This window comes from Macrosteles quadrilineatus, unplaced genomic scaffold (genome assembly GCF_028750875.1).
Source record: "Macrosteles quadrilineatus isolate MER2022 unplaced genomic scaffold, UCM_ALF_1.0 Scaffold_8__2_contigs__length_117827958, whole genome shotgun sequence".
NCBI classification, from domain to species: Eukaryota; Metazoa; Arthropoda; class Insecta; order Hemiptera; family Cicadellidae; genus Macrosteles; species Macrosteles quadrilineatus.
In genome coordinates this window covers 89,393,643-89,415,966 of record NW_026542601.1, presented here as the reverse complement: position 1 = coordinate 89,415,966, position 22,324 = coordinate 89,393,643, and the positions used below count along the sequence as shown (strand labels likewise).

The window sequence follows — 22,324 nt, the reverse complement described above, 5'->3', positions numbered from 1 at the left end:
TTTGTCTTAGGTAAAAAAAATCCCTCTAGAAAATAATACCTCCGAAATAAAATAATGCCTCCGAATAATACCAAAGTAACGGTACGGTATTTCCTGAAGCATGAAATGGAATTTCAAGCAGAGCATGATAAATTCAATAGAAATCTTGGTTTAAGATATCTCCTAATAATATTTTTGGAATATATCTGTCTGGTATAAACTTCCCTGGGCAATACCCTTGACTCAAGAGGTCAAAGTACGTTACCGGTTGGGTCGAGTCTAGTTCTGTGTCCGTTCTCAAATTCTTCTAAATAGAAAAACAGGTGCGTGCCACTGAGCTATAATTTAGCTCAGTGGTGCGTGCTAGTCCACACAAAGTACATTTTAGTCTGTTGTAGTCTGTATCAACGATATATATTTTGTTTTATGTTTTTGGTTGAATGTATTATTATTTTCACCACAATAAATTCACAATAACTAATGTCTAGTTAACTTAACAGTAAACTAGATAACACAAGTCCACGTAAACTGCAAAAAGTGATGCATTTTATAATACACAGACAACAGCGGCTTTTGCCAACAAAGATGGTGGGTTGTCGTGTACGCCACATGTTAACTCTCGTCAACCCGCCACCTCGCATGTAAGCGACAACGTGCCACCACGTCAACCCGCCATCACTATTTTATGAGGTGGCGGGTTGTCGTGTATGCTTAATGTTCGGTGTTGTCAATCCGCCACCTCGCACGTAGACGTCAACCAGCCACCACGTCAACCCGCCACCACACTAAAGAGGTGGCTGGTTGACGTGTATGAACATGTCTAAGCACCACCAGGGGCCCATTTCATAATAAACTACAAACTAATATTATTAGTAAATCAGCTGATCGCCCAATGCAAATCTTATGGAAATTACAAGTTACAAGCTGTAACTTGTAACTTGTAGTTTATTATGAAATGGGCCCCAGGACAACGTGCCACCACGACAACCCGCCACCACACATTTTTCCGAGGTGGCGGGTTGTCGTGCACCCTAGAGTCAACGTGCCACCCCGACAACGAGCCACCACGTCAACCTGCCACCTCAAACTTCTTCTTCTTTTTGATGGCGGGTTGACTTGGTGGCGGGTTGACGTGGTGGCGCCTTGGCGCGTTCCCATCATTATCACTTTGGTGGTGGTTATGATGTTATGTTTAACGATGTTTACATTTCTTTGCTGAACTAACTTTTGTGAATTTGTTAATTAACTAGTAACTTAATTATGTAAATTTCTCTATAATTTATTAAGTGTATGAATAATAAAATGCGTTTTAGCTGTAAAACCTTGTCCTAAAAGGACAAATTGAACTAGGCATACAACTTAAATTATCAGTCCTGACAAAGTAGGCTAGGTTATGTTAAGCTTATAGGCTTAAGAAGCTTTATTTATTTGATTTAGGGATGGGAAAAAAGTAAAAGAAAGGTCAAGTAGCCTATATTAAAATAAAAATAAAAAATAAAAAGATGACCCGTGAAGATGAAATTGTTAGTGATGATTTAAATCCAAATAGAGATGCAACTACACCAATAATGAACAACTCTGACTCAGTCAGAAGAAGTGATTTAGGTATGCAAAATGAGGAATCAATCGGACAGAGGTCTACAAGCACCACTGAAGTTAATAGGAATTTCAAACAACGCATCTGTTCTTATTTCTCTGCCTTTCATGATTGGTGGATTTGTACACACACAATTACCAAAGTAAAATTATTTGGATTTGTGATCCTGCCATGCATGGCAATAGGATTTTATATTTTTCATTTCTCACAACATCCCGGATCACTTCATAATCCCATCGCAGTTCTACACCCTCTCTCTGTGGTGCATCCTGTCGTGCCATCTCCATTTCATTTCACTGTAAAGTTTATCGAGGACACAGCCAAAGGTCTCCTATCAAATAGGTAAGCCTATATTACCATTGCTGTGTTTTGGTAATTATTTTATATGTCTACAACGCGATACCATGTAGATTTTAGATGTCTACTTAGGCCTACAGCATTTTTCACGCTGAATCCAAAAATGCAATCAGTTTTATGCGTAAACATTTTTGATAGTGTTATTTCATTATATTTCACCCACTATTTCAATTGTGCAAAAACAGTCTGGAAGTAGCATAAATTAATTACATAGTCGGGTCATTATAAAGTAACCTTTAACTTACCTAATGCAACCTCACTTAATACAGTCACGAATCCACCTAAAACCCGACCTTCCTTCCTTACATGCCTAAATAAGAACTGATTATTTGGTTTCAAAACGATTTGATTTCATTCCGCATTAAGTTGAGTAAGTATAAACAGCTGTTTGCTTTCCTCACACAGTCCTCAGTCCACATACGAACCCGTCCAGACCACGCCATATTACCAATACTGCTCAATGAACCTTAGTATTCGTAATTTTAACCTTCGTTTTACGGCCACTTAGGAATCACTCCGACAAAAACTGATTGCATTTTTGGATTCAGCGTGAAAAAAACTGTAAGTAGACATCAAAAAATTACAGGATAACGCGTTGTATATATATATCAAATATTTGCCAATATCTCTTACTATAAGTTAGGTAACTTATCCTCTTGTTTGCCAAAAATGGTACCGTAGTGATTAAGTAAAGGCATCCTTTGATGGTACTAGGATAAGGTCTAGGCCTAACTTACTAAGTTACCTATCAATTCTTGCACACCCACGGTTAAACTAAAACGGTACTTTGGTAAGTATCCAGAGGCCACTTATTTTAGAGGGATTTTTTGTACCGGATAAGTTACCAAAATTAGCCTAACTACATAATTGGAAAGAACATAGCCTACTTCAATTGACTTAGGTACTGTCCAAATTTGACAAGATTACGATTAGGCCTAGCGGCCTTTCAGTTCTGCCTCCCAGAAGGCAGTGATGTCGGCAAGGGTTGATTTGAAACGGGGGCCACCCTTATGGGACAGCCCGCTGTGACGGTTATGTAGGTTGGGTTATCATAAGTTAAATACTTATGTTTGTAGGACTTTCCTCGTTTTGTTTTAAAAAAAGTCACTCATTATGGAGACAAAACTAACCTATAAATCACTCCGGGCACAGACCCAGGATACAAGCGGTGACAGGTGATGCGGGCGCTTCGGTCAACAACCTGATTTTAGACTAGGGCCTACTTGGAGAGGATTTGGCGGGCGAAAGTATGACTCATTTAAATTCATAACAAAACTAGGAAAGTCCTAAAACACATATTTATGATAACCTAAACTAACTTAAAAACAGTGTTGGGAAGTAGCGCGCTACAAGTAGCGACGCTACAGTAGCGCGCTACTTTTTTTGTAGCGTTAGCTGTAGCTACGCTACTTTTAAGATTTTGTAGCTTTAGCTGTAGCTAGCTACATTTTTAAAGTAGTTGTAGCGGAATTTTAGCTACTTTTCTCGCTACATTATCATTGTTTGAGATAGTGATTTTTATCATAACCTCAACCTTACGTGAAACGACCTCTTTCAAACTGAGATTTTTAAAAAAATTAGGCCTTACTTTCTTGGCTTCATACAGCTGGTTGCAGCCGTTTCATTCCCTATTACAACGTTGTGTGGACATGGAGGCCATTAAATGAGTGTTATCCACATTTTTGGCTCTCATTTCCTTAATTTACTACTCTATGATTATTGATTACTGTCAGATAAAATAAAATCGCTAGATGCAGCGCAGACGACGTTTAAACGTTACCGGTGACAAGAGAAGCTATTGAATGCTTGCAAGTGATTGACAGGGAAATTAGTAATCAATTTAGTTTGTTTATTATACCGATAGTGCTTCAACTTGGATTTTAATGGAACCCAACACTAAACCTTAAAATAATGAGAAATCTGGTCTATCAACCTTTGCTTCAGCTGTTGATTGTGGTTCATCGTCACAAGCCCTTCCTTGGTTAGATTACGAAGATTTTTCAAAGGTTTACTAAATTAACAAAGAGGAAATTACCTGATGTGATTTAAGATATGTATAGACTAAATGATAATTGTAACGAAAAAATCTCCATATAACATGAAACTTACATTGAAAAAAATAGCATAATTTGCTCCTGGTAACAGCTCTTGTATAGGACTATTAATTCCTAGGCTATGCTATGGTTTAAGACGAATACCAAGTCCCAAGTTCAATTATTAGGAATATATCTGTTTAGTCCTTGCAAGAACAAGCCTACTATAGCCAACTTGTTACATAGCCAAGTAGGCCTACATGTTATTTTTACTTTACAAGTTTCAACATGTTTAAATTAAAAGCCGATTTCAGGATAAGTTACTGGATACTGTTTTCTGTACCAACTAGGTTGAAGCACAATTTGCCCTATGCATAATGACAATAAAGGACGATTTCTTGACATTGAAAAGTGTTATTCATAGTACAAGTAACTTATCACTTAAAAGTTTATAGCAATGTCGTTTTTAACATTAAAAGAAAGGCAATAAACTCCAATTTCAGTAGGCTAGGCTCTGTAACACAAAAAAGTATTTTTAAATAATCGTTTTACAGTTTGGTTGGTCTTAATTGTTGATATAAGACATCTATGAATGAATCTATATTAAAGAAATAAAATGAGCTTTTAAAATATAGTTTGGTTGTATGTCCTTTGAACTTAATGAAATTTACATTTAAGATGCTTAAAAATAATGCAATATTTAAAAATAAGTACTAAATATGATGGGACACCGAACTATTTGGTTCTGTTGTTGTAATGTTAGGTTTATAATGCCAAAAAATTAAATACAATCTAGGAATATTTTTTTTTCAATTAATGTTAGATACAATACCTACTGACATTTTTTTAATGTCTGTTCAGTAAAAATGTAGTTGCAATTAATTTTACATTTACCTAATGTGCGTGGAATAAAAAGTAACGTCTTTGGAAAAGTAGCTAAAATTGTAGCTGTAGCTACATTTCAATGTAGCTGTAGTTGTAGCTAGCTACTTTTGTGGAACTGTAGCTGTAGCTGTAGCTAAGCTACTTTTTTGGAAATGTAGCAGTAGTTGTAGCTAGCTACATTTTAAAAGTAGCTTCCCCAACACTGCTTAAAAACGCCGCAGAGCGCTGTATTTTATTCACCAGTGGCGGCCCTTTGTAGTGGTACCATATATTTTGCCACAGAACATTATTTATTTGTGAATATAAGCACAGAAAACATACTACTTAACCCAGAATGCCAACCGCATGGTAAAAAGCATTAAGTGTTTTGAGAGAGCTTTGCTTGTCAATCGTAGGCAGCGCCACCAGCGTTGCTATGCTGAGTGCATGGCAACGCTGGTGGCGCTGCCTACGATTGACAGGCAAAGCTCTCTCAAAACACTTAATGCTTTTTACCACGCGGTTGGCATTCTGGGTTGTTATAGTAATGTTTTCTGTGATATAAGTACACATATATGTATATTTTCTGTTTCAGTGATAAATTTAAATATAATAATATAAAAATAATCTTTTCCTAACAATGCATTTAGGCGTAGGAGCAATAGGTTTGCAAGTTTTCGGATTATGCAAATTAGAAATTTCAAAATAAACTTACAAGAAAACAAATAATTTGTTTACACATTTTATCTAAATGTGGTTGTGTGAAATATGTAGGCTAGTTGATAAGTTTTTTTATTTTTGTTAAGTTTTTATACCAGGCCTATCCATTAAATTTATTTGCTATATCTTGTGCTTTAAATACTCCTCGTGTTTAATGTCCAACATAGGCTAGGCCTACTCATTATAGTTTGACATTTGGATAATTCGACACATCCTTAGTCCACAAAGTATTTAACTATCAAGGTTCTACTTTAATAAGATTTGATAAATCAATTATTTAATATTTAAAAATTTATTTTGGATTTAGAGCAGAAGTCACTGTAACAACAAGCAAGGGGCCGATTGTTGGACAAAAGTACAATCCTCACCCAGTAACTGGAGCCTCTTATGACGCCTTTCTAGGGATACCATACGGCCACATTCCAGCCCGCTTTCAGGTAAGATCAACGATATTTTAGCTCAAACTTGTTGGTGTAAGTACTAGCACACAGATTCCAAATCTTTTGGGCAAATGCCCGTCATTAGTCCAGTGTTTTGTGGGCCAAAGAGCATAGTTAGGCAAAAGTTTTATGATGTGATGCTCTTGAATTGAGTGCTTAAATTTTGGGTACAGTACTGCAGGAAACCTTTGTTATTGTTACCTACGTTTTTTTAAATTATAAATGCCTGCCTCAAACTCTAACAAAAGGTGTACAGTTAAGAAGTAATCGCATTCTAAGCAAGATCTTTGACAAAAAGTTAGTGTCCCCAGTGGGATTCGATCTGGTTACCTCGTAGGCATCAGCCGAGTACTTTATCCACTTCACCACGAACACCGATGGCAGCACCACATATCGTTGCGGTAATATGGTGTTCATTATATTCATTCAACCATTAGTCGATTGAATCAAACCCATTTGGTCTGAAATAATACTGACTAGTAAACACGTTGCTCGAAATCGAGCAATTGCAAAGAAGTAAAGTACTTATTTGAAAACAAATAAAAGTCATCATAATTTCCGATGAGTTTAAAAGACAATTTCCTCCATAAATGTAATGGCCAGACCTTTAAAATGAGACCTCTCCCTGCTTTCTACAGCCTCCCTTTCGCTCACAATTGCATTGTAAAATTTTTAGCTTACAGAATTAGAGATAATAGATATATTATAAATTTATTATTAACTATAGATTAGAATATAAATTGTATTTTACTATTGTTTATTAACAACTTCAAAAGGAATTTAAATACTAAGGATTTAAATCTGTATAATTTGAATTTCAAAATACCAAAATATTTGATGAAGCTAATTTTTACTGATGAGATTTGATATTAAGGTTTCACTGTATGTTTGATGCAGCAAGCTGTGCCTCCGTCTGGCTGGACGACGCCCAGATCAGCCAAGACTGACGGACCAGCATGTCCTCAGAATGGGACAGACTTCAGTGAAGACTGCTTGTATATCAATGTGTTCATGCCTAGTGTGAGTAATTTCTCTTTTTATGACTAATTGTAACCTTCCTTAAATTTAAAATATAAAAAAAAATTGGTTTCAATTTTATTTATCCTCTATTTTTTCTTAACAATTTGATATATAATACATTGATAATATGTTCAAATTAATAGTAGTAAAAAATAACTTAATTTGACCTTGTGTGGTGAATTTTACCACCCCCGTTCATAACACAGGCACTTGTTCTCCTTAGAGAATACATATATTAATGTTAGTATATTTTCTGTAAGGAAGAAAAGAAACGAGAAGAGGAAAAAGAGATAAAAATGTGTTTCCTATGGTGCAGGATACTTTTACTGTTAGAAAGGTGTTAGTGTAGTCTTAGTGTTGTAGTGGGACAAGTGCCAGTGAATGTTTTCAGGTCTTGACAAAACTAAATAACTGATATAAGGAAAATCAAAATCGGACCACTATTAACAAAATGGCAGCTAAAAATTATTAAGACACTGGCTATTTAAAGTAAGTTGTACCAACCATTGGTTATTAGTGGTGTGATTTCTATTTTCATTATATTAATTGTTTAGTTTTGTCAAGGCCTGTAAAATTATAAATGATACCAAACTCGACCCCCCCCCCTATCCTAAAGGGCAACATTTTCAAAATTAACCATCATTATTGTAGCCCCTCATACCTAAAAAAAATCGCCATAAACCGATTTCAAATATCTCAAATAGTTAAAAAGTTAGGGAGTGCAAGATACTTTTCAGTCACTCACCCTTATGTTTATTTAGATTTTAAACGTGTTAGAGCGTCATTTTGTTATTAGTTGTCCGATTTGGTTTTCTTTATGTCAATTGTTTTGTTTCGTCAAAGCCTGTAAAATGATACCAAACTCGACTCTAATTGTCATTTGAAAATTTTGTGCTACCCCCTAAGGGTGACATTTTCAAAATTAACCACCATTATTGTAGCCCCTCATATCTAAGAAGGTTGCCTCAAACAGATTTCAAATGTCTCAAAACGTTCAAAATTTTAAAACGTTCAAAATTTTAAAACGTTGTTTCTGTGACTCTTTCATGTATGTATGTACAGCTTGAATAAAGATTATTGATTTGATATTTTTGAAAACACGGAAAATGTAATGAAAACCATTGTAAGTGTTTGAGGCATAGACGTATCCACAGGGGGTAGGGGTTCCATGGCACCCCTTTATATCCAGAAACATTTCTACAAAATTTACCGGTATCTATTTTTACCTATTTTATTATTAGTTAAGCATAGGTTTGATAGCCGAGTTAGTCTTTATAAAATATGTCGTGATACGAGATTGATACATGCATGCAGTTGAATACAACTTTGTAGAAACGTGATACTTAGGCATATTTTGTTTTTACCAGAGCTCCTTCCTCCTGGGCTTTTTGAATTAACTCCAAGTGCTATTCTAAATTCCTAGCTACAGTAGAACCTCGATAACAAGACCCTCAATAACAAGTCACCCTTGGTAACAAGGGTAATTTTCAAATTACCCCTTGATATTATTTTACCCATAATCACATGTTCATAATCATTAATCTTATGAAGTAAAAATTACAAAAATATTGGATAAGTATTTATTTTGAAATAATCTAACCAGTATTGCCAGTTCATCATGAAGATTAATCACTGTTTAAATTCTATAATTTGAGATGTTATTATTTAGCCTACATAGCTTCAACCAATAATTCCCATCCCATCCAAATTGATTAATAGCCTAATGAGTAAAATTGGGTTAAATCCATTGTTAAAATTATTTTTTATATGCTAGTGATCTCCCATTGTTTATTTCATACTACGTTTTGTTGCAAAATTTGACCTCTTTTTCTAAACAGAAAGCAGTTGATTCTTCGGCAGGATTTCCAGTGATTGCATTTATTCATGACAGCGTCTTTACGCGAGGCTCTAGTTCATCTAAGCGCTACGGACCAGATTTTCTTGTCCCTAAAGGCATCGTTTTGGTCACTTTCAACTACAGGTTAGGTGCAAATGGTGAGTCATTGAACATAATAAACTGGGTTGACAATTAATTTTCTTTTAAATCAAGATATTCAGCATTTTTGTATTGGTGGGAAACTGTATTTCTTAGCTCTAAATATTTCAAAAATGTAGTTCGTTCATTCATATTTCTCCTCCATGATTTAAAATTAATCCATTTCAAACATGGTTATTTTATTTTAATTTAATGTATTGGGAATTGATTTTAGGTATTGTTGTTGAAATTAAAGATGTTGGCAATGCCCCATTAAGCATTAGGCGAACATAAGTAAATATGTTTGAACCTATGTTTGTTGTGTTGATTAAATTTGATTCTTTGTGATAATGTAGAGAAAGCTGTTTTTAAAAACTATTGTAGCAACATTGTAATTATTTGCATAAATTGGGACTATGATTAAAAAACATCAGTTATAAAAACTATTGTTTGCTATAGATTGAAATGATGACCATTCCTTTTTTTGTATGTTACTGAAATTAAAGTGAGATTATGAAATTATCAAATTGTTACATTGTTTAGAGAGTAAGTGTGTTATTATTTGTTGTAGATATTGTTCTTTTTAAGTACCCGAGTTAAATAAATTTTAATGCAAACCTTTGTAAAATCAATTTACACAGATTTCTATATTTAAACTGATGATTGGATATTGTTTTCTATTGCCTTCAAATTTTGTAATTTGTTTGTATTGGTGAATCGCCGTTTGTAAATAAATACACTTGAAGTATTATATATTAAGATCATGGTTTAATATCATGATTAGAATACTACCTTCTAACAATAATCCGACCATTATGAACTGAAGCTCAAAAAGAGATTCCTAACTGGGTTTTGTAGAAAAAATCCAAATAGTGCTTTTCTAGGTTTCCTGACGTTGGGTTCAAGAGATGCCCCAGGCAACATGGGTTTGTACGACATTCAGCTCGCCCTGCGCTGGGTGCAAGATGAGATTTATAACTTTGGAGGAGACCCAAGCCAAGTGACTCTGATGGGGCAAGGAGCTGGGGCTGTGATGGCGATGTACCTCTACCTCTCCCCTTCGTCCCATGGTAGGCTGATGTGTGGTTACTGTCGCAATCAGTATTTCTAAACAGTGCTGATTGACAGCCATACTAACCGGTATTTTATACAAAGTGACTATTCGCACGTCAAAGTCTATTCGTTTGTATTTTATATGGAAGTTGTGAGGGTTGTCCGTCAATTAAGATCTCCAACAAGCTCATGTGACAATGGAGTAACCTAGTTTAAATTTTACACTATCGCCTTGTTCTTTACATCCCCTACTACTACCCTAGCTCACCTCTATTTCTTATAGACATTTTGTATTCCTTTGGTCACAAGTACTTTAATTTCAACTTTAAAAATAATCGGTCGGCTAGTAAGTTTGTAATGGGTTTGACTTTGAGTACATTTAATTTATTAACATTGATTACAATGATATTCATTTGTAATGGAAAAGTAAATACAAACACTAATCACCATACGACACCCCAGAATTTGTTCCATAAAATGAATATTACAATTTATTTGACATCGATAAGTGACATTGTATGTACCGATGTTTAGGTAAGTTATATTTCTACATGATGTGAATAGACAAAAAAATTTATAATAACTTAGTCAAAATTAATAGCAGGAGTTGGACAACTCAAATTATAAAACCAAACTCCATAGTGTCCATCCCGCAGAATGGTCCGACGGGTTTCAAGTGGACTCTACGCAACGTGAATCCTGCCACGTGTAGTTTGAAGCGGTATTAGAAGCTAGCAAAATGACATACGATTTCACGAGACCATCACAAAAGTTAAAGAAATTGTTCTTGCAGTTACTAGTTAGGAGCTTTTAAGGACACCAGGGCCTGCCACTGTCTATTATGGTGGTCTTGGAAACAACCAACAAGCAATTACTTGTCGATCCTCCAGCAATTTCCTTTACTTTAGCCTTTGTTTCATCCAAAACTGTTGGATGCCATCCGCTAGCCTTGTTTTGCGAATGTTAACAGTTTTCTCCAAACTTCCTAGTACGCGAACTTGTTCGAATAAACGTAGGTTTACACATTTGTACCAAAATTTCTGTAAAAAAACTGTCCAACAACAGAAAACTTCTCTAAAACTAACTTTATTTTCTATCAGTTAGTTTTAAGCTAACTAATAACTTCTATCAGTTACTTTTTTAACTAACTAACTATTAAATTCTATGTTACTTTTTGCGGGACTAACTAATAACTTCTAACTAGTTAGAATTTTTTACTAAATTTCCCAACTATGCTCCTTAGACATTGGACGTCGTACAGGTGCAAAATCGAACAGAGGTGGAGACTGGCTAGAATGGTAGTGAGGGAAGTAAAGTAGATAGTGTCAGTAGTACATTTATATTAGCTTACTCATTCGTGGGATATGCTCTTTATGGACCTTAATTTACAGACAGTTATCTTATAATGTATACAAAACAGTATTGAGTACATCCAGTAACATAATTTACAGATATGTCACAACTACCTTATTAAATGATTGAACAAATGCAAGGTTCAAACTCATTGATAAAACTAATTTTGCTCTTTTGCATTGTTTTACCGGTTTCGTTGTTTAATAATGTCTAGAAAATGTTAAAATATCATCTTTTTTTATTAAATTATGAAAAAGTAAAAAAATGCAACCACTACTTGAACCTTAATAGTTGCTGCAACAACATGACATGCAGTGTCATAAATTTGAGACTCTGCTAACGTTTATCGTTTTGATTTTTTTCTAAACTCATCCAACCCTTTTTAAATATGTAATGTAGTTTCGTAATGAACCAAGCTTTTTTGCCAAAAATTAAAAGAATCTTGACATTTTTACTCTGTGACTGTCTGCTATTTCTGTGTAGGTCTGTTCCGCTCTGTCGTAGCTCACAGTGGCTCAGCTCTAGCAGGCTGGGGCCGTTACTCAGTGTCCGAGGGAAGGTCCAGGGCTAAGTCTCTGGCTATAGCTGTTGGCTGTGACAGTTCTGCAGACGACGCTCAGATCTTAGACTGTCTCAGGGCAACCAACATGTCCTATATTGTGGCCAGTCAGTCTGTTCCGTTGGACATCCATGTGAGTATTGATGATTTATAATTTTTGTTTATATCATACTAGCAGAGTACCCGTCCTTCGTACGGGGTTAGCATATAAGTTTAAAATGCTTATTGCAGTTATACTCAAGCTTTGCGTTTGCAATGGGGAGGGCAAATATTGATAAAATTTGCTTCTTAAAATTGACTTAAATTGATTCTTAATTCTTTAAAATTGCTAATGGTATTACACATCTACCATAGCCATAATGTTCTACCACTTCACCTAAACAATAAAGAAAAATAAATTTTTATGATTTCACAAAAAATCACAAATTATGCATGATATTAAAAACATAAACATAAGTGTAAACAATCCTACTTTGACAGTTCTCATTGCGTATCACAGTTCTTTGTTGCTGCTTAGTTCAAATAAGCTGTTTACATAAATGCAAAATAAAATTATAGTTCTGCACCCTGTTGGTAAATCTTATAACTTTTTAATGCTTTTGTATATCATAGAACCAACTTTTTTAGTTGAAACAGCTGAATAAATTCTTTATTCCCTTTAAATATGAATACTCATAAGGTTAACATGGGCAACTACAGAGCCACTGGGGCGGAGCCCGAAAGGATTTTTGAGATAAGAATATGCCTATATGTTAATCGGAAATGTGAGCTATCATCATTCCAAATTTCAGCCCAATCCATCCAGTGGTTTATGCGTGATTGAACTTCAAACAAACAAACAAACACACAAACTTTCACATTTATAATATTAGTAAGATTATAATTATTTATAATACGCCTTTCAACCGTCTGACTGTTTATAGAGTATTTTGAATGCAACTGTTTGTTTCAGTTTGAGGCAACCGGTCAGACCATGCCATTCCTGCCAGTGTTGGACACAGATGTCACAGAGGTGCCGTTTTTCACTGACACATTGAGCAACTTGCTTGACAGGGCTGCCAGTAGAAACCTACCTTTAATGCTTGGGTTCACTGCTGACGAAGGGATTGTCAAGTTTGGTCAGTACTTGTTCTCCCTTTGAAGTTTTAATGTTACTCGATAGAGTGAATTTTGATCAGCTATTCTATATAACTAGTGTACCTGTCGCTCAAAATAAAGCAATTGTCAAGTTTAATTTACCTATTTTGCCAGAAGGTCTTGTAGTTGAACTTGTTGTTACTCTATGCGCATTTCGCCACTCTGTGCGGCATCTTCATGGAGTTCTTCATTCTTCTTACACTAAATTCCTTATATTACACTATACATATTTACATTAGGGGTTTTATCACTTCCCGGTCACATTCGCGGTTGCCCGACGGCAGCGATACGAGCGGCGGAGTACATGTTTCACACTGTTCCACTGTGTTTTGCACTGGGTGATTGACTGTGACGGGGTTATGATGGACAGGGGATGTAGTGTATCTTTTGACTTAGTTGTATAGAATCATGGATTACTTCATTAAAAAGTGTAACAATCTTGTGCTTGTCCAGTTAACATTTGTGGATTGTTCATCCATTTAACTATCCCTAATTATATTTTTATCTCATCTCATGAACATAGTAATCCAAATCATTTTAAAACTTGTTTTCGGTGGAAAACAACCAAACAAGTAGCAAAATATGTGATTTGAGGTGACACAAAGAATTTACACATCCCACCAACTTCTACTTGAGCCGTCCATTGTTTATTGTAGGCGAGTCTCCTCCACCAAGCCATACCATATAACAGATGTTGAAGGGATAAAATAAATTTTAAAACTTTACACAAACTTATGAAAAACTGTGTATACAGCTGAGGAGTCTTGTTGGAAGAATGTGGACTCAAATCTCGATGCCTTCATTCCGCCCAGAGTTGCCTCGTTGCTTAGTAGAAGAAGAATAGCTGCAGTGGAGACCAGTATCAGAAGACAATACTTTAGCTCAGACAGCAAGGTGTGGGGCATTGTGAGGATACTGGGTGACCATATGATAACCTACCCGGCCCTCCAGGTAGGAGACCTATCAGAGGTTCCCAATCAGGGTTCACAACCTTTATTTTAAGAAAGAATAGTCAATCAAATTTTAACTGTTTCACTCTCAAACGCTAGAACAAGTTCAATATGATTTTCATAAGAATTGCATGAGCCACCTTTATTATTATTTTATTTTATCCACAGTTTGGTTGAATAAAAAGTTCCCGCGGTGAAAACAATATTGAGTGTTTTAAAATAACTAATCAATAGGACATCAATAGGATTTTAATATAACTAACCTATTAAAAATTTTGCATTTTTATGTATAAAATATATTTTGTGAAGTTACATTCAACGTCTTTTGTCTATAGACATTTTGTATATGATCTGTTAAGGGCTGCCACCAAGGAGGTTGGCAGCAACAATGTAACAATTCATTGGATTCGGGAAACTTTTAATGTTAAGACAAAATTTCAATTAGTTCTGAATAAGGAATACTATAATTTATTTTTTATCTATTTTTTTAAGTTTGGAGTTTTGACACTAATGTACTTTTTAAAGAAATAACAAATTAATATGTTTGTTTATTGTCTAGGTTGTAGAAAAAATGAAAATCAAATCAATCTTTTCTAGCCTCCAGCGTCACGTTGTGACTTAAAAATCTGAGATATATTTTAAATAATTAACAATTTTCAATTGCCCTAACTTTGGTTTAAGATTATATATTTTTTATGTGATAATCATTAACTTATCACTGACTTGTAATTTTTTCAAGCAAACCCTGAACATAACTTAGTAAATTAGTTTTTTCAATACAATATGAAATTATGCATAAAAAAGTGAACGTGTCTAAAATATAAAGTATCACAAAAACTACATGCTTCATTCACAGACCAAGTTTAAAAAGAGGATTTACTGAATTGTCCATGGCTAAGGGCAGTAAATAAGGGGGAAAACGATTATTTCTCATTACATCCCTATTATTTAGAATAGAATAGAATTTGCATTGTGTGCCCTATTATTTTCATAAAGTGTGCGATCTCTTCGAGGCATCTTAGAAAAATTACAATTACCTAATGAAAATGAAACATACTATGAAAACAAAAACACAAAGTCTAACATAAGTAATTTTCTTCTTTACATTTTAAACAAATACATTACAATATTACAATATTTTACTTGAATTCACTAACGATAACCCTATTTTTGTATGGATGTGTACAAAATTGTATCATGGTCATCTGTTTTGATGTAAACAAATGTAAACTTGAAAAAGTTCAGATGATTGACAACATAATTCAGCACAAACTCTGAAATTTTAAAAGCCTATATGACAAAGGGTTTTTACGGGATATCATACAAAAACCCGCAAAAGGCAAATCTAGAGGATAAGACCTTTAAATTAATTCATAGTACCTTTACTACCTAATATGCCTATAAAAAAAATATTTAGGGGTCGATTTTCTGGAAACAAAAATCCAACAATTTCTTTTAATAATATAGATTCCAGAGATACCAATGTACAGAAATCATACAATGCTGTGTAGGCTATATAAAATTTTATTACTTGCATTTAACTTAACTAACAAGGCTGTGCAAGTGTGTATGAGCTTAGAAGATTCACATGAGTGGACCGATACTTTTAGGTATCATATGAGACGACTCCATTATGATTTTATAACCAATAACCAGTATAGACATTGTTTCAGGTGGCTCGCAAGTTGGCCAACTCAAGTTACGGTTTTGTGTTTGATTTTCACGGGCCTTGGACTCCTAATCCTCCATACACCTCTAAGTTTCATACAACTGGCGTCAATCACGGATTTGACCTCAGGTGAATAATTGAATGCTTTTTAAATCATAATAACAATCAGCTATGGGTAACTTAACTTTCTTTAGAAGCATTTCTTTGTGTGGAAGCTTGATTTAATGTTAGAACAGAACTTTAAAATAAATTCTTCTCCTGAAACAACCTTTATTTATGAGCTTACATCTGCGGTTTAATATTATAAAACAATTACACTGTGATGCAGATGGGTCTAAGGGTTTCTAGTGATTGTTGCGAGATTAACGGTTACTGGGATTTTAGTGCCAACACTTGTTTGAACTGTTCTTGTGATTACGTAGCTGTATTCCCTCTAGGTATCTGTTCTATGACTCCGTAGAACCACAAGATCTTGGCAATTGCTCGTCATTGCGAGACAGCCTTATAGTCAGAGACATGATGGTGGGTTGGTGGACCAACTTTGTAAAAACTAGGTGAGTACATGATCATGTAAAGTGGCTTTTATGGTGAAAATAGTGACATGTAGCCATTACAAATGTTTGTGTTTGATCTCAGTTGGATTTCACTGAAAACAATTAATGCATCAGAACATTTTATTGCTAGTTAGCATTGTTGAATGGCCTTGAAAACATTTAATTTACCAAAATATTGTAATACTAAGTAGTGTTTATAGCATTGTTTCATGTTGTTACATACATTTTTTGTTATGTAATATTATTGAAGACAAGACAAGTCAATACTTGTTTATATAAAGCTAACAAGGAACTCAAACTTTTGAGAAAATCATAATTAACACACCTATCAATCCCATACTTGAATAAAAGGTCTTGATAAGAAATTTCCTGGAAATGAAACTAATCTAACAGCTGATGTATCTTCAATATTTTGAATGTGATTAAATACAGCCCTTTAACCCTCCAAGTGTCCATAGTTTAGGCCTTAATGTCCACCTATTTTTGGCGCATTTGCAAGGTTTTATTAAAACGGATCTGAGAAGCTTAAAACAATGTTAATTCTAATGTTCTATATACCATTTTGTTTGGAAAATCATGGGCTTCAATATTATATATAAAACATAAGGAACATTTTTTCAAAAAAAAAAAATGTTTAGGTAAAAAAAATATAATTTCGAAAATTTTCAAAAAAAAAATAAGTTCGCGCTCAATGAAATTGTATAAATTATAGGCCTATAAATATTTGAAAATAGCCACTTTGTTCTAAATTTTATGAGGATTACAAATATATAATAATATAAGGAAGTATATTTGCAAATAAATAAGTTATGGGCAAAAAACTGATTTCACTACATAGCGTTTAGCTAAGAATGCATAGCCTAACCATAGCTAGGAATCTGGCTGATAATTTACATCAATATCACTACCTACTTCTTCAGGATCATCAACCAGCACTTCAAAACCACTTAAATCTTCTTATAATGCACCACGTATATCACTACTTTTGATTTTTAACACTAAAACAATGATAAACGTAATAAAACACATCAGTCATCGGTCCGGGGGAACCTAGCTGTTTACAAATACACGCACGTCAGCTGTCTGCTACAATATTTTCGGAACTAAAATGAATAGCGCTTAGAGACAGACCTCTGGAGAAAGCTTAGAATATTATGGAAAGAACGATACCTAACTCGATCCAGTTCAATCCGATTCAGTCAGTCATAGAGCCTTCGCCGTAAACGATGTCTGCGTGTCGAAAAATCGACAAGTAACACTACACAAAGTGTGCTGCTTGTCGAATTTTCGTCAAGTAACACTGGGAGGGTTAATTGATGTCTAAGGACCGGGTTTATCGATAAACTGATTTTTCGGAGAAGTTTCACATCAAGACCTTTCATTCAAGTATGCAGTTGATAGGTGTGCGGCTTATGGTTTTCTCAAAAGTTTGCGATCCTTGTTAGCTTTATATATAGAGAACCAGGAGGACCGAGTGTTGCGCCAGTTTGCTATTACGCGCCAACTCCAATTGTAAGTATAGCATCTCACTGTCCTCCAGTCATAAATTAAAAACCTCTTTTTGGGTTAAGGTTTGTTTATAATGAGCTGTTATATTTATCACTTTTGTTTACTATTATTTTGTTGATGTTAACGATTTTCGTTGCCAAAGTAGTAATCCATAGAGCTAACTGTAAAAAAATTGACTTTAAATTTAATCTTTTACGTAATTAGATTTTTGTTGCCAGTTTTAACTGCATGAAACATGTTTTTAAACCAGAAATAAATTATTTACAACTCTTGAAGAAAACTGTTGAAGCCATTTTTGAGATCTTTGTGTAAGCAAGCATACAAGCAAACATTGTTTTTATAAGAGTTAGGATAAGAGAAATTTGTCTTAGAGAAAGACAAGCATATAATTGCTATTGATGCAAAACATTTAATCACTGGGTTTATTACTAATTGTCATGCTACTGTTGATCCTTCTAGAACCCCAGGAAACAATTGGCCCACCATATCCAAAGGAGGATTCCTCAAAATCAACCCAAAGCCCATCTTGATTGACTCTGAAACTATGGAGAATGACTGCAACTACGAATTTTGGAAGTCACTGGAGACTCTGCAGGATGATATTTGGATTTGGATGTCTGCCAACATTGCCAATAAAAATTCTTCCATGAGTATGATGTTGGCCTTGTTGTGTATGATGGTAATCATGGTCCAATAATAAATAACAAATACATAGTTACCTTGCATATTTCAAAAAGAGAATTGACAGCTTAGACTTTGCAGTGTTGGCAGTATTGTTACCAGTGCATTAAAAAAAATAATACAGTCAAGATAAAATGTATTGGAGTGAAGGAAATAATTTTTTGGCTGCTCATACTTTGTTATAATCTTTTTTTTATCTGACCAGAGTAATTTCTCATTACATTTACTTTTAGATACCTTTTAAAAGTTGTACACAACATTCACTAACTTATGTGATTGTTCATCGTACTAACCATGCTTGAATGATTGATGCATTAAGCCTACTTGTATATTATGGTGATATTCGTTCAAAAGAACTTTAATTTTATAGTTTTTTAATAACACATTTAGGGATTTAAACATCTAGTCGGTTAAAATAATTGTATAAAGAAAATAACGTAGAATCATCAGATAATAGGTCTAGGGCTTTTTTAGTAGAAAAATCTTAATTTTTTAAATTTAAGTCAAGTCAATTATTGTGTTTTTTAGAAGATTTTATTGAAACAGAATAGGCTTACCTAAAAAATCCAGGGGCTTTCAGATGTATATTAAAAGGCCCAAAGATTTTTAACACTGATATTATTTCCTTGTGTAAAACTTTAGCAGGACTAAATGGAAAAGGAAACTGTTTTTTTCTTTTTTCGCATTTTATCAAGTTAGCAAACTGACATATATCCCTTGGAATATCCTCATGTAATACATTTATATTATACAGATAAAACCTAATTGTTTTGTATTTATAACTTAGCACATTACTAATATTGGTGAATGAAACCTAACCTTCTAGTTAGTAGTATAATATGTAATCTTTAACTTAACTCAGTGTTTTATAAGAATGAATTATTTCATGTTAACACACTTAAGTGTTTTAAAATATTTACTGGTTGAAAGCTGAAACCAAAGTAAAGGCGTGTTTACATTAATTCGACCTCGCATACGAGTATAGCTCGCAATCCTCCTCGAATAAGTGTCAACCACAAATCTACTCACATGCTAGTATTGGAATGCGAGCACGAATGACATTTTGTCGTTCGATTTACTTTTCAACATGTCGGGAAATGGCTTGCACACAAAATCTATGTGAAGCCCGGTTCGTGAAAACGTAGCTGTGGTGAAAAAGGTATATTTTTGTTTGTTTATAGCTCTTGTGTTTACTCTTCAGTGAGTGATGGCTAAGTTTATTGATGATATATGTTAAATTTCATATTTTTTATTTCTACAGACCACCAAAACACCTTCTTGAATAATTTCACTCATACTACTTATACAAACATATTATACATTCCTACATAGTTCTTGAATAAGTTCACTCATTATACATACTAAACATAAACATTTACACAGCGATCATATAAGTTCAATGTGATTGCTGATTATGAATATTGTTCTTAACTTTCCCCTTACAACTACATCACTCGTGAGTGCTATTATTATTCCAGTAGCAACTACAATGTAAACGCTGCTAGAATTCGATCTGTCATTCGATACTGGAATAGTAACTCACTCCCTATCACATTCCATTAACTCGAATTAACGTAAATACGCCTTAGGAAATAGTTTAAGCACAATGTTTTTCAAACTGTATACACTGATTTTGTTTGTTTTGTTTTGTGAAGTTATGTGAAGTCTTACATTTAGTTAGAGAGGTTTTATCAGATGGTTGGAAAAGAACATACAATACTGACAACCAAACGAGCAATTGTTACAAAGACTTGTGTAATGATTAAATTAACAAACAATTGTAACTGTACAAAATTATGCTACATTGCTAGTTCTTACTTCAAAACGTTCCTTGTGTCACTAACAAAAAAAAGCTCAATACAATCAAGCCTCTTATTATCAACATTCCATACAGGATGGAAGTTTTTAACACAGTTAGATTCATAACATTAATATACATACAAACTTTGTAAACAATGCTTATGTTGTCTTATTGTAATACTCACTCACCTTTGAAACCACGAACAATGTTTGAAATTTAAGCCAAAGATGAACTTAACTAATGATTAGATATATTTTACGTATATATATATATATATATTATATGTACATATATATATATATATTTTTTTTTTTAAGTGTTAAGTCAGGTTTGAGGTGGAATTTAATTTACTTGTAATGTGTAATTTTATGCCACCCTTAAATTTAATGATTGTAAAATATGTGTGCCTTTTTGTACTGGTACTGTGATATTGTAAAATACATGACAAGTTGTGTTAATTTTAATTTATTTATAATTGTTTGGATACTACTCTATTGATTTGTTTACAATCCTCATTGTAAAAATTGTGTTAACTGCCAAAGTAAAAAATAAACTTCAGATCATACAATCAAACCTCTCTGTGATAATTAAGATGAGCTTAAGAGAGGTGACAATGGCTCACGGTTACAAGGCCATTACAGCCTTACAGGTGGTTACAGCTTGACAACACTTTATCCCTTTTCATATTTTTCCATTCATCCTCATTTTTCTTGGGGAAATTAAATTTCTTTAGAATCACTTTGTTCAAAATTGGTTCGTATTCATACTCAACTAGTAGCTGTAGTGTTGCTTCGCATTCAACATAAAAAACAAAAAATGAGATATCTCTTTCGAGTTTATTACAGTATATTCAACTCTATTTTGGGACCACACCAAAATTGTTTCTGGCAAAGAAACTGTATAAATGTATTGGTCCATTCTATATAGTAGGCTAAACGGTGTCATGGTTATGGTGTGAAACAACACCTGTGGCTGAGTGGAAGATATTTGTTTTATAGCTATCTGTGGTTATGGATTCTAAATGGAAAAAGCTCATAGTTTTAAAATGAAATAAAAACATGTATTCTCAAAATTAGCTTAACAACAAAGAAAGTTCATTAATTTTATGATCGTAACATGATTATGATGGTTTCACTATTTGCCGTGTTATCAAAAACTTTCACTTAGCCAGCCTTGCTGCGGCTTTTTTGGGTTGAATAATCGAGACTACTGTAGCAACATCTTCTTTTATATAGATTTATGACAAAACTCTTAAAGCATGGAATGATTGTATGATCTGTACAATTGAGCCACTAGAGACCACCAACTGTTGTAATACACGATTTTCAAGTACCTAATTGGCATGGCAATAATAACACAAAACATCTTTGTTCATTCTATCAAGTTAATTACCTGCTAAATTAAGGTATGCCAATTTTCCTGGATAAATCAGGTTTTGTACTTTTGTAGTAATACTAGTAGTGGTAGTAGTTACTTTTGTGCCAATTTTTTAAGAGATCAAATTTAACTTACGGTAATTTATGTTTAAAGGTTAATTAAACATTTAGAAAGATGTTAATGTTTTATTTTTGAAAATTTGTACATTATTAAAGTTTACTTGAAGTAAGCTGTGTCATTCTTTTGTAGCCGAACTTGATTAGTTAAATTCCCCTTCTTCCTGTTTTACCAAGTAATTATTTTGAAAAATAGCTAATTAGTGAATCTACTTACATGCTTAGAAAAACTCTAAACTAGTGAACATGAACAACCATAGGTAGCTCATAAAACCAAATTATTATTTAGGTCATGTAATAATATTTCCATTGAGCATATGAGTGATCAGAATTGCTATGTGCTAATGACATGATGCTGAGTAATGAAATGCCAGTTTCATACATCTCCAGAGTGCTGACCAGTCATATGTAACAATCAATGAAACAAAACTTCATTGATCTTCAAAGGGTTGGTCACTCAAATTATGAAATGTCAGTCTAAAAATCTTGAGATATGAGTGTTGGCCTAGCATCCAGTTGTATAAAAGATACCTTTGATGCCATGACGCCTTGAATATAGTTCTAATCATTTTGCTACCCT

The 22,324-nt window shown here is 33.8% G+C and overlaps 1 protein-coding gene across 1 annotated transcript; it reads left to right on the top strand.

Annotated features, from left to right (window-relative positions):
* Positions 1-1,168: 1,168 nt before the first annotated feature.
* LOC129000991 (juvenile hormone esterase-like) lies at positions 1,169-20,735 on the top strand. Its single transcript, XM_054428106.1, has 11 exons — positions 1,169-1,918; positions 5,858-5,987; positions 6,888-7,010; positions 8,849-9,005; positions 9,870-10,055; positions 11,875-12,083; positions 12,903-13,068; positions 13,842-14,038; positions 15,711-15,835; positions 16,144-16,260; positions 18,229-20,735. Exons 1-11 carry the CDS (start codon positions 1,482-1,484, stop codon positions 18,464-18,466), a joined length of 2,085 nt encoding a protein of 694 aa, XP_054284081.1. The 5' UTR covers positions 1,169-1,481; the 3' UTR covers positions 18,467-20,735.
* The last annotated feature ends 1,589 nt before the right edge of the window (positions 20,736-22,324 follow it).

What these genes read in the sequence shown, in the direction of transcription:
- LOC129000991 (XM_054428106.1), top strand. Translation starts at nt 1,482, where the DNA reads ATGACCCGTGAAGATGAAATTGTTAGTGATGATTTAAATCCAAATAGA. An exon ending in AAAGGTCTCCTATCAAATAG is followed by an intron (nt 1,919 to 5,857) that starts GTAAGCCTATAT and finishes TTTTGGATTTAG; the next exon opens with AGCAGAAGTCACTGTAACAA. An exon ending in ACCAACTTTGTAAAAACTAG is followed by an intron (nt 16,261 to 18,228) that starts GTGAGTACATGA and finishes TGATCCTTCTAG; the next exon opens with AACCCCAGGAAACAATTGGC.